At 39.5% G+C, this 13,120-nt stretch overlaps 1 protein-coding gene across 2 annotated transcripts in view; it reads left to right on the top strand.

Annotated features, from left to right (window-relative positions):
• Window positions 1–11,072, top strand: part of GCC2 (GRIP and coiled-coil domain containing 2) — a 73,080-nt gene extending 62,008 nt beyond the window's left edge. For both annotated transcript variants that reach the window (XM_078056692.1, XM_078056693.1), the window contains one exon: window positions 9,402–11,072. In XM_078056692.1, the coding sequence (XP_077912818.1) occupies window positions 9,402–9,472 (71 nt within the window). In that variant the 3' untranslated portion in view covers window positions 9,473–11,072. The remainder of the gene's footprint in view (window positions 1–9,401) is intronic.
• The last annotated feature ends 2,048 nt before the right edge of the window (window positions 11,073–13,120 follow it).

Below are 13,120 nucleotides of genomic sequence, written 5' to 3'. Positions count from 1 at the left end.
AGAGACGCAGAAAGCCACCAGGGAAAGCCGCCAGAGAACAAAATCCAAAAAAAAAAAAACGGTTTTCACTGAACCCATCCCCCCCAACCGGGGCAAGGCAACTCTGCCCAAATAGGCTTGCTTGAGTAACAGTGCGGCAGGCCTCTCCCCCAGAAGACAGGCTGGGAGAACAAGAGGCCAGTAACCCTAAGGTCCCTATAAACCAGGTGCATCTTGCTTGGGTTGTGGTCAATAATTTGGACTCTGTCCATTCCTGAACCACCCATCAACAGAATGACTAGGAGGAAGAACCCCCAAAATAGGAAAGACTCAGAGACTGTGACTTCTTTTTTTTTTTAATGTTATGTTAATCACCATACATTACATCATTAGTTTTTGATGTAGTGTTCCATGATTCATTGTTTGCGTATAACACCCAGTGCTCCATGCAGAACATGCCCTCTTTAATACCCATCACCAGGCTAACCCATCCTCCCACCCCTTCCCCTCTAGAACCCTCAGTTTGTTTTTCAGAGTCCATCGTCTCTCATGGTTCAAGACTGTGACTTCTGCCACAGATTTACAAATGGATACAGATATAACCAAGATGTCAGAAATGGAATTCAGGGTAGCAGTTGTGAAGACAATACTAGAATGGAGAAATCGATTAATGGCAACATAGAGTCTCCAAGGGCAGAAATGAAAGCTGAATTGGCAGAACTTAAAAATGTTATCAATGAGATCCAATCTAATCTAGATGGTCTAACAGCTATGGGTAAGCGAGGCAGAAGAACGAATTAGTGATCTAGAAGACCAATTGATAGAAAAGAAGAAAAAAGAGGAAGCCAGGGAGAAACAACTCAAATCCATGAAAACAGAATCAGAGAAATAAGCGACACCATGAAATGTTCCAATGTCAGAATTATTGGGATCCCTCAGGGGGTGGAGAGAAAGAGAGGACTAGAAGATATATTTGAGCAAATCGTAGCTGAGAACTTCCCTAATCTGGGGAATGAAACAAACATTTGTGTCCTAGAGGCAGAGGGGACCCCTCCCAAGATCAAGGAAAACAGGCCAACACCCCGGCACGTAATAGTAAAACTCACAAATCTTAGAACAAAGGAAACCATCTTAAGGGCAGTTAGGGGGAAGAGATTCCTTACGTACAGAGGGAGGAACATCAGAATAACGTCAGACCTATCCACAGAGACCTGGCAAGCCAGAAAGGCCTGGCAAGACATATTCAGGGTACTAAATGAGAAGAACATGCAGCCAAGAATACTTTATCCGGCAAGGCTTTCATTTAGAATGGATGGAGAGATGCAGAGTTTCCAAGACTGGCAGAAACTGAAAGAATATGTGACCACTAAGCTGGCCCTGCAAGAAATATTAAGGGGGGTTCTATAAAAGGAGAAAGACCCCAAGAGTGATATAGAACAGAAATTTAGAGACGATCTATAGAAACAAGGACTTCACAGGCAACAGGATGACAATAAATTCGTATCTTTCAATAATCACTCTGAATGTGAACAGCCTAAATGCTCCCATAAAATGGCACAGGGTTGCAGATTGAATAAAAAGACAGGACCAATCCATATGCCGTCTACAAGAGGCTCATTTTGAACCTAAAGATACATCCAGACTGAAAGTGAATGGATGGAGATCCATCTTCCATGCCAGCGGACCTCAAAAGAAAGCTAGGGCAGCAATTCTTTTATCAGACAAATTAGATTTTAAGCTAAAGACTGTATTTAGAGACACAGAAGGACACTCTGTCATTCTTAAAGGTTCCATCCAACAAAAGATCTAACAATTGTAAATATCTATGCCCCAACATGGGAGCAGCCATCTACATAAGCCAACTGTTAACTAAAATAAAGAGTCATATTGATAACAATACGTTAATTGTAGGAGACCTTAACACTCCACTCTCAGCAATAGACAGATCATCTAAGCAGAAAATCAACAAGGAAACAAGAACTTTGAATGACACACTGGACCAGATGGACCTTATAGATATATACAGAACTTTCCACCCTAAAACAACAGAATACTCATTCTTCTCGAGCGCACAGAATAGACCACATACTGGATCACAAATCAGGTCTCTACCGATACCAAAAGATTGAGATTATTCCCTGCATATTCTCAGACTATAATGCTTTAAAACTGGAACTCAACCACAAGAAAAATTTGGAAGAAATTCAAATACTTGGAATTAAAGACCACTCTGGTCAAGAATGTTTGCGTCAACCAGGAAATCAAAGAACTTAAACAATTCATGGAAACCAATGAGAACAAAAACACATCGGTCCAAACCTATGGGATACTGCAAAGGTGGTACTAAGGGGGAAATACATAGCCATCCAAGCCTCACTCAAAAAAATAGAAAAATCCCGAATTCACCAACTAACTCTACACCTTAAAGAACTAGAGAAAAAGCAACAAATGATGCCTAAGCCATGCATTAGAAGAGAAATAATTAAGATCAGAGCAGAAATCAATGAATTAGAAACCAGAAACACAGATCAGATCAACGAAACTAGAAGCTGGTTCTTTGAAAGAATTAATAAGATCGATAAACCCCTGGCCAGGCTTATCCAAAAGAAAAGAGAAAGGACCCAAATTAATAAAATTATGAATGAAAGGGGAAAGATCACAACTAACACCAAGGAAATAGAAACAATTATTAGAAATTATTATCAACAACTATATGCCAATAAATTGAGCAATCTGGATGAAATGGATGCCTTCCTGGAAACCTATAAACTCCCAAGACTGATACAAGAAGAAATTGACAACCTGAACAGGCCAATAACCAGTAACGAGATTGAAGCCATGATCAAAAACCTCCCAAAAAACAAGAATCCGTGGCCTGAGGATTCCCTAGGGAATTCTACCGAACATTCAAAGAAGAAATAATACCTATTCTCCTGAAGCTGTTTCAAAAAAATAGAAGCAGAAGGGAAGCTTCCAGACTCATTCTATGAAGCCAGCATTACCTTAATCCCCAAACCAGGCAAAGACCCCATTAAAGAGGAGAATTTCAGACCGATATCCCTGATGAATATGGATTCCAAAATTCTCAATAAGATCCTAGCTAATAGGATCCAACAATACATTAAAAGGATCATCCACCACGACCAAGTGGGATTTATTTCTGGGATGCAAGGGTGGTTCAACATTCACCAATCAATCAATGCGACAGAACACATTAATAAGAGGAGAGAGAAGAACCATATGGTCCTTTCAATTGATGCAGAAAAAGCATTTGACAAAACACGGCATCCTTTCCTGATTTAAACTCTTCAGAGTATAGGGAGAGAGGCAACATTACTCAAATTCATAAAATCCGTCTATGAAAACCCCAAAACGAACATCATCCTCAGTGGGGAAAAGCTGAGAGCCTTTCCCTTAAGATCAGGAGCACGTCAAGGATGCCCACTCTCGCCACTATTGTTCAACATTGTACTAGAAGTCCTAGCAACAGCAATCAGACAACAAAAGGAAATAAAAGGTATTCAAATTGGCAAAGAAGAAGTCAAACTCTCTCTCTTCGCAGATGACATAACACTTTATATGGAAAACCCAAAAGACTCCACCCCCAAATTATTAGAACTCATACAGCAATTCAGTAATGTAACAGGATACAAAATCAATGCACAGAAATCAGTTGCTTTCTTATACACTAACAATGCAACTGTAGAAAGAGAAATTAGAGAAACAGTTCCATTTACAGTAGCACCAAAAACCATAAGATACCTCAGAATAAACCTAACCAAAGAAGTAAAGGATCTATACTCTACAAACTACAGAACACTCATGAAAGAAATTGAAAAAGACACAAAAAGATGGAAAAACATTCCATGCTCATGGATCAGAAGAATAAACATTGTTAAAATGTCTATGCTACCCAGAGCAATCTATACCTTCAAACGCCATCCCGATCAAAATTCCAATGACATTTTTCAAAGTGCTGGAACAAACAATCCTAAAATTTGTATGGAATCGGAAAAGACCCTGAATCGCCAAGGAAATGTTGAAAAAGAAAAACAAAGCTGGGGGCATCACATTGCCCGATTTTAAGCTATATTACAAAGCAGTGATCACCAAGACAGCATGGTACTGGCACAAAAACAGACATATAGACCAGTGGAACAGAATAGAGAGCCCAGATATGGACCCTCAGCTCTGTGGTCAAATAATCTTTGACAAAGCAGGAAAAAATATGCAATGGGAAAAAGACAGTCTCTTCAATAAATGGTGCTGGGAAAATTGGACAGCTATATACAGAAGAATGAAGCACAACCATTCTCTAACACCATACACAAAGATAAACTCAGAATGGATGAAAGACCTCAATGTGAGACAAGAATCCATCAAAATCCTAGAGGAGAACATAGACAGTAACCTCTTTGACATTGGCCACAGCAACTTCTTTCAAGATACATCCCCAAAAGCTAGTGAAACAAAAGCAAAAATGAACTTTTGGGACTTCATCAAGATAAAAAGCTTCTGCACAGCAAAGGAAACAGTCAACAAAACAAAGAGGCAACCCACAGAATGGGAGAAGATACTTGCAAATGACACTACAGACAAAGCGCAGATTTCCAAGATCTATAAAGAACTTCTCAAACTCAACACCCAAAAAACAAGTCAAAAGTGGGCAGAAGACATGAACGGACACTTCTCAAAAGAAGAATACAAATGGCTAACAGACACATGAAGAAATGTTCATCATCATTAGCCATCAGGGAAATTCAAATCAAAACCACATTGAGATAGCACCTTACACCAGTTAGAATGGCAAAAATTGACAAGGCAAGAAACAACAAATGTTAGAGAGGTTGTGGAGAAAGGGGAACCCTCTTACACTCTTGGTGGGAATGCAGGTTGGTGCAGCCACTTTGGAAAACAGTGTGGAGGTTCCTCAAAAAATTAAAAATAGAGCTACCCTATGACCCAGCAATTGCACTACTGGGTATGTACCCCAAAGACACAGATGCGGTGAAAAGAAGGGCCATATGCACCCCAATGTTCATAGCAGCAGTGTCTGCAATAGCCAAACTGTGGAAAGAGCCGAGATGCCCTTCAACAGATGAATGGATAAAGAAGATGTGGTCCCTGTATAACAGAATATTACTCAGCCATCAGAAAGGATGAATACCCAGCTTTTACATCAACATGGATGGGACTGGAGGAGATTATGCTAAGTGAAATAAGTCAAGCAGAGAAAGTCAATTATCATATGGTTTCACTTATTTGTGGAACATAAGGAATAGCATGGAGGACTTTAGGAGAAGGAAGGGAAAAATGAAAGGGGAGAAATCGAAGGGGGAGATGAACCATGAGAGACTATGGACTCCAAGAAACAAACTGAGGGTTTTAGAGGGGAGGGCGGTGGTGGGATTGGTTAGCCCAGTGATGGATATTAAGGAGGGCACGTACTGCATGGAGCACTGGGTGTTATACAAAAGCAATGAATCATGGATCACTACATCAAACACTAATGCTATATTGTATGGTGACTAATATAATAAAATTAAATTAAACTTAAAAAAAGAAGACCCATTACCTCATTACCTTTAAAGGAGTGACAGGCTCACAGTGGACTTCTCAGCCGCATTGGTGAAGTACTGTCTTTAGCATGCTATAAGAAATAACTGTCAACTTTGAAGAAATATTTTTCGAGATCCTTTCTGATAGAAACTTTAAGAATTTGCCTCCATTGGAAATGCATAGCAATGTACTTCATGTATAAGGAAAACCTGAGTGAAAGGTCTGAGTTGCAAGAAGGAATGTCATGCACAGGAAACTTGTCATCATGCTGCAGTAAGAGTCCTGAGCCTCACCAGCCAGACCAAGGACATTTCTTTACCAAGGCCTTCAGGACAACAGACCATGTATACATGTCTGGGGTGCCAGAAGAGAGGGTCTGAGGGCTGCTCTTCTGGCACTGAAAGGAACGGGATCAGAAGAGCAAAAAGCACAAGTACTCTTGCCTCCTTCGTCTCCTTTGAAGCAGTGTTTACAATCTCTGATTTTGTATAGAGTTTATACCAGTATTTTTCATTTGGGTTGCTAATCACTAATGGATGTTGAAATTAATTTGGTGAATCACATCCAGAATATTTTTTTTAATCGAGAAAATGAGACAAACACCAGAATACATTGAATCTTGTAAGGGTAAGAATTGTTTCTTGAAATTCTCTGGGTATATGGGTGGATGTTGCTATCTGTCTGACTGTGTCAGCTCCTGATATAAAATGTTTGTCTTTCTGTGGGTCTGGGTCACAAGTATTTGAGAAACATTAGCTTAGGGGATAAAGTAGGTTATCCAACTCTGGCAAATGATGTCAAACTCCCTGTAACAAACACCCTTTAATGACCCAACTCACACCCCAGGCAAGTGTCCTGAGCTACTCAAAGCTCCCTGTGGCATCTCTATATAAGGCAAAAAAATACAAAGTGCTGCATTAGTTTCAAAACAAGTAATGTGAAGAAGACACTGACAAGTGTAGATTGTTGCTTGCCTGCAGTGCACAGGTTAACTCACCCTGCTTCCTGCATGTTAGATCCCACTGCTGTTCACAGATTACATTTTTCTTTTCTTCTTGAGATACAACTTGAGGTAAGCAGGGTTCACTCCCTAAGTAAGTTAGTCATATAGTGCTTCTCTTTGCAAGACTGGAATCTCAACTTTGCTGCTCAAGTAAGAGCTGAAAGTTGCTTCTCTACATCTTTACTCCCCAACTAGGTTATAATTTACAGAGCTGTGTATTGTTACTTACTGTACAACATTACCAAAGTCTAATACTCTGTAGAAGTAAATAAAGAGGAAAAGACCTGAAGCTAATATAAGGTTATATGCCAATTTTACCTCAGTTAAGGAAAAAAAAAAAAAAGAGAGGAAAAAAGGCCAAGACTATCAAGCTTTTTTGGTCATCTCCAGACTGACAGGAAGAGAACACACTCATACTCACTGTAAGTGTCTGATTTGGTTTGCAGAGGACGTAGAACCTTATCAGAAAAGAATAGTTACTCAGGGCAGGAGCAAATGCACCCTATCTCAGCCTTTCTGTGGTCCTTACTTACCTAAGGACATGAACAGCTGCCAGGAACACTGTCTGTACAGGGAAGAGTCCTGCCAGATCAGAGACACGGTTGAATTTTTCTTGTGTCACAAGACTTATACTCAGAGTGCACCATTCATTCCAGATGAACATACAGAGGTCTCTGCATTTCATTTAGGAAATGGAGGCCCCTGGCTTTCATCATTCTTGGGAGCAAGGCCACCGCCCCCTCTGATGGGAGAAAGCAGAGTCAGTACCCAGTTTTCCATCCCTTAACAGTATCACTTCCTCCAGCTTTCTAGAAGCTCTTCTCCATGGCAGCTGGCCGGTTAGCTCAGTTGGTTAGAGCGTGGTGCTGATAGAAGCTCTTCTCCATGTAGACTGTGGGAAGACTGACTTTTAAAAAATCTGCCACCATGGTGCCCTCTAGGCATTCATGTCTTTATGTAACTCTCTCCCCTTGAATGGCCATTAGACTGGCCTAGTGACTTGTTTCTAACCAGTAGAATACAGCAAAGGTGACAGGGTGTCACTTCCATGATTAGGTTAGCTTGTGACTTCTGTCTCATTAGCAGACTCTCCACCTTCTCCACTTGCAAGCTGACATTATTAAAGAGGCCATTTGGGGACGCCTGGGTGGCTCAGTAGGTTAAGCATCTGCCTTCGGCTCAGGTCATGATCTTGGGGTCCTGGGATCAAGCCTTGCATCAGGTTCCCTGCTCAGTGGGGAGTCTGCTTCTCCCTCTCCCAATGCCACTCCCCCTCACTGGTGTGCTCTTTCTCTTTCTCAAATAAATAAATAAAATCTTAATTTAAAAAAAAAGCCCCTGTGGCAAGGAACTGAGGCTGTGGCTCCAGCAGCCTTTGAGGCACTGAATTCTGCCATTTACCACATGCATTTGGAAGCAGATCCTTCTCTAGTCAGTCCTTCAGATGAGACCCATTCCTGGCCAACACCTTGATTGCAGCCTTGTGAAAGACCCTGAGGATCTGGCTAAGCCCTCCCTACCTGGTCTCCTGACCCATGGAAACTGAGATAATGTGTACTGTTTAAGCTAATAAGTTTGCAGTGATTTGTTACACAGCAGTTCATAACTAATACATGGATAAAACCAATGAACAGAAAAAGAAATGAAAACGGCTTATAAACTATAGGAAGTCCTCTGTGTAAAATTTTGGAAATGCTTCTTTGCCTGAGATCATTTGTGATACATACATGTGTTTGACAACACAGAAGGGTGTCTGGAAGGGAGCATACTGAATTTAATAGTGGTCATATCTCGGGAGGGAAGGGGAGGAGGGAAAGGACATGTAATGAGAAGAGATGTTCACCTTTTTTTAAGGTTGTAAAACTTTCAAATCATATATATTAATGTACAAATCATAGTAAGAAGAAAACAGTAAAGGAGGCCTTGTCAGAAATTTTCTTGGAAGCCCAGAATTTTTCTGAATTTTAAGACAGGATTTGTTTGTGTTGATCATAAAAAAGATAAAAAGAGAAACTGGAACACTCAATACAAAATGATACAACCGCCTTAGAAAAGTTTGGCATTATTTTATAAAGTTAAATACACTCATTATACAACAACAGTCCCACTCTGAGGTATCTATCCAAGAGAAATGAAAGACTATACTCACACAAAAAAATTGCACAAACCTAACCACTGAATTATACACTTTAAAAGGGTGAATCTCATGTAGATTATTTCTCAGTAAATTTTTTAACATTAAAAACCCGTACATAAATGTTTAGAGCAGATTTATTTTAAACTGGAAAAAAACTAGAAACAACGCAGATATCTTTCACTGGTAAATGAATAAAACAAACTGGTACAGCCACACAGTGGAATCCTACTCAGCAGTAAAAAGGAATGAACTACCAATACCCACAGGATCATGGACAATTCTCAGATGCATCCTGCTAAGTGGAAGGAACCACATTCAAAAGATACATGATGTGCTCCAATTCATATGACTTTCTAGAAAAGGCAAAAAGGTGGGGATGGTGGTGCTACACCTAAAGAGGATGAATTGTACCACAAGTAAATTATACCTCATATACCTGATTTTGGAATGATTAAAAACAGTTGTTTTTTGTTTGTCTTGGTTTAGTTTTGAGGTTCACCACACAACTGTTGGGTTTTGATTCTAAGTTACATAAAGTCTTCTGTTATAAAAAGAATGTACAAATTCCCCTTATTGTTAATAATACTTAGTTGTGCTGGGGTCTTTATTTTGGAATTGTCTAATGGAGAAAGACAAATACTGAAAATTCAAGAATAGATTTGTAACATCAAAGTATGTTATGAGAAGATTAATGCACTTTTTTTCTTTTTTAACTCCCCAAAGGTGAGGAAGAAAATACTTCCCGTTCCTCTGGATGGGCATCCTATCTACATAGTTGGTCTGGACTTCGATAGATTAACAGGAAAACATTATTTATTAACCAAATAGAATCCATTTGGCAAAAAAAGTTTCACATATATTGCTGTCATTCTTTTGTCCAAAAGTGTGTGTGTGTGTATATTCACATCTACATATATTTGTACATACGTATGTCAGATGTATTTAAAAAGTCTCCGCTTGAAGTAAAAGTATGAAGTAAAAGTACAGCAGCCTGAAGTGTTGATACCAGCCCACAGTCCTTTGACTCTCTGACCTCCCAAGCGTGCTGCCAGATGAAAACACCAAGAATGAAGTCACTCCCTCCTTCTGTGGAACCTCAGGACCCACCTGTTTCTGGGCAGTACTGTGAATTTCAAAGTTAAATTTTGGTACAGTCCCAACTGGAATTTAGGTTTTGAAAATAATGTTACAAGACTATTTATTGCAAGAGCAAACTTGCAGATAGATTATTATTATAAATTGTTAAAGCAAATGTAATTAGAATATGAAGGAAATGCTTTATTCATAAAGTTGACATGTTTATTAAGGGATTATAAAGCAAATATGTGCAGTTAATTATGAGACTTAACATTTTATTTAGTAACTTTTAAATGAACTGTTCTTTTTTTCTTTAAAATATATTATCTCAAAACTCATTATGTTGTCAGAAGCCCTAGTGTTGGCTGGTGTGACACAGAGCATGAACATAGGGGACCAGCTCATTACCTTGGGGTGATTCCGTGCTGTCTCTCCAGGCTCTTGAGAGGGTTCATCTACTTTTAAGCCATGAATCTGTTTTGAGAATTCTTTCCATCTCCCCCAGTAAAAACTTACCAGAACATTGACTGTGTCCTTCAGCATTGTATCTAATAGGAGAGTGGTGCTTCCCATGTTCAGCAGACATGCCGTTGCTTACACCCTCCATCACAAGGAGCTTCAGGAAGACGCCTTCGAGGGCAGTGTCACATTTTCACAGGTCTTGTGGTGTTACCCGCCTTTGATGCCTCTGAATATATTTTATTGACAAGATCAAAATTGTGTTCTTAAATCATAAATTTGAGAATTCTATTTTTAATATTTGTTTAAAAATCACCACACAATATGCTCTGTAAAGTTCCCTTAAGCCTTCCAATTTATACTCTGATTTTCATTCTCAGCTGGTGAACTGACTTTGTACTTTGGTTACTCAGAACATTCGTTTCCGATTTAATTTAACTGAAATTTGCTGCTGACATGTTGAGTTTGTTCTTTACAAAATATCTCCTATATCTGTCTTTCCTCCTCTTTTAGAAGAACAGACCTAACTAGTGAATGTATTAATGAACATGCATCCATTTCAGAGCTGACTTTAAAAGTTTAGTGGTTTTTTTTACTTTATAAACTGTGAATATGCATATGCCAGCAGCATACAATTTAACTGTAATAGTATTTAAGTAAATTTCACTGTAAGTCTAGGCCTTTTTGAAGTCTGTGTAAACTTGTTTTGAAATATAGTCTCTACTTATGAATGTAATAACAAAAATACCTTTTTGCATGATAAAATTACTTTGATTACAAAGTGATATTCTTTCATGGTTTCAGCAAGAGGAAATGTAATGATTATTTTAATATTTCTATTAAATATGTTTAACTGCATATCATATTTTTATGCCTACTCTTTTTCTGTTAGACATTGTCTGTTTGGAGTTTTTGAGTTAGTCTATGAATTGGCATTGCACATTCCCTTACTACTGTCTTTAGACAGTTGGGACCTAGAGTATCAGGTACTTGAGAGAACATAGATTAACCTTTTGGTATGTGATGTGTAGATCATGGTGCCTTCCATACCTGACATCTACCTTCCAGCTGGAACTGGGAGCCACACTTAGCCTTTCTTTGGGCACCTCGCAAGTTCCAGCCTCCTCTGTTATGTAAAACATCTCTTGTATACAGTGAGTTTTGCTTATGTTCCAAACAGTATATGATCAAGAATTATATTCCTTTAAACAAACTTCAGGAGGAGTGTAACTGAACTGCTTACTAGCAAAGCAAAGCCTTGCTAAAGGCAAGCAGTGTTTTGTGTTCTTTTTAAACCCCGCATTAGGGGCGCCTGGGTCCAGGCTCAGTCGTTAAGCATCTGCCTTCGGCTCAGGTCATGATCTCAGGGTCATGGGATCGAGCCCTGCCATCGGGCTCCCTGCTCAGCGGGAAGCCTGTTTCCCCCTCTCCCAGTCCCCCTGTTTGTGTTCCCCCTCTCACTGTCTCTCTCTCTCTGTCAAATAAATAAATAAAATCTTTTAAAAATAAATAAACCCCACATTAGCTGGTGATGTCACTGGAAATATATAGTATTGAGTGCAATTTCCAATAAAGATACAATTTGGTTTTTGGTGAATAGCATGACACACACAAAAAAGTACTCGTACTGTATGATTAAGTTGGAATGTAGTGGTCGCAACTTGGTCTAAGACTATTCTATTTTGATTTGGTGTCTGAAAATCAGCTATTGTTTCAAACTAAATGCACACTAAGGAAAACAACCTGATACAATTTTACAGGTGATTTTGAGCTCATTTTTACCTGTGAGTGTTAAAAAACATTTGGTTATTTACATATGAGTTACATACAGAAGAAAAATCTTTTCCCCCTACATTCATAATGTGACTACATGGGGGGAAAATCAAGTTGTGGCCTTCAAACTGTTACTTTAGAAAAAAGTAGAAAAAAATATAAATAAATAAAAATTAAAAAAAGTAGAAAGGTGCATGTGAATAGAATATTGAATATGGTGAAGAAATACGATTTCAGTTTCAATAATGTAGGTGATGACCCCAGCTTCCCTTCAGGGTGGGCTCACTCAGAGCCCACATAGTTGCTACCTCTCCAGACATCTGCCTAGAATTGAAGATGACGACAATCCTCTCTACCCCTTTTTCTGGGAACTTTTGCCCCACCACCATACCAAGGGGCAAACAGAATCAACTGAACCAGGCACAGAGCCCTAACCCAAGCCAAATAGATTAGATTCAAGAACATGGATTCGGGACCACAGAGTCAGGTTCGCATCTCTGTGTAACTGGAATTGTGGTATGTAAAGACAGGAACTCTGGAATGCCCAGAAGGGGCAGAGAAAGCCCACCTAGAAAGCACAAACGAGGCTAAGCTGACATGCAGACGTAACAAATACAGGGTGAGAATACCGGGGGGCTTCAATTCTGCTTCTAACACCTGAGACGGGTACAGTGGGTTCCAGACTATGTCCCTGCATCCTCAGTAAACTTCTACATGAGCTTTGAGAGTGACTGTCAGGTGTCTGGAACACAATGCCGTGGTGAGAGGAGAAACTCTACACTCAGACCTGGACAGAATGTCTGCTTCACTGATTCAGGCTGTGCTCTTGACTGTTTGAGCCCCCATGTCTTTATCTGCAAGAGGTAGACATCATCACCCCAGCACAGTGGGCACTCCAATGTTAATTCCCCTTTTCAGTGTTACCTTCCTACTTCCATAGTCTGCAACAAGGTTTACCAATTCACTTTACTTTTTGTCCCTTTTGTCCTTCAGTGCATGGCACATAGCACTAAATAAATGTGCTGAATGAGTAAGTGATTTTAATAATCAGCAAGTGAATGTAACATTTACCTGCACATGCCCCTAATAATCACCTCTTGTTTTTTAAAACTTTACAATCTGCCCCAAGCTAG

This window comes from Halichoerus grypus, chromosome 10, assembly GCF_964656455.1.
Source record: "Halichoerus grypus chromosome 10, mHalGry1.hap1.1, whole genome shotgun sequence".
NCBI lineage: Eukaryota > Metazoa > Chordata > Mammalia > Carnivora > Phocidae > Halichoerus > Halichoerus grypus.
Note: the sequence above shows the minus strand (reverse complement) of the source record. Positions and strands in the feature narration are given on the sequence as shown.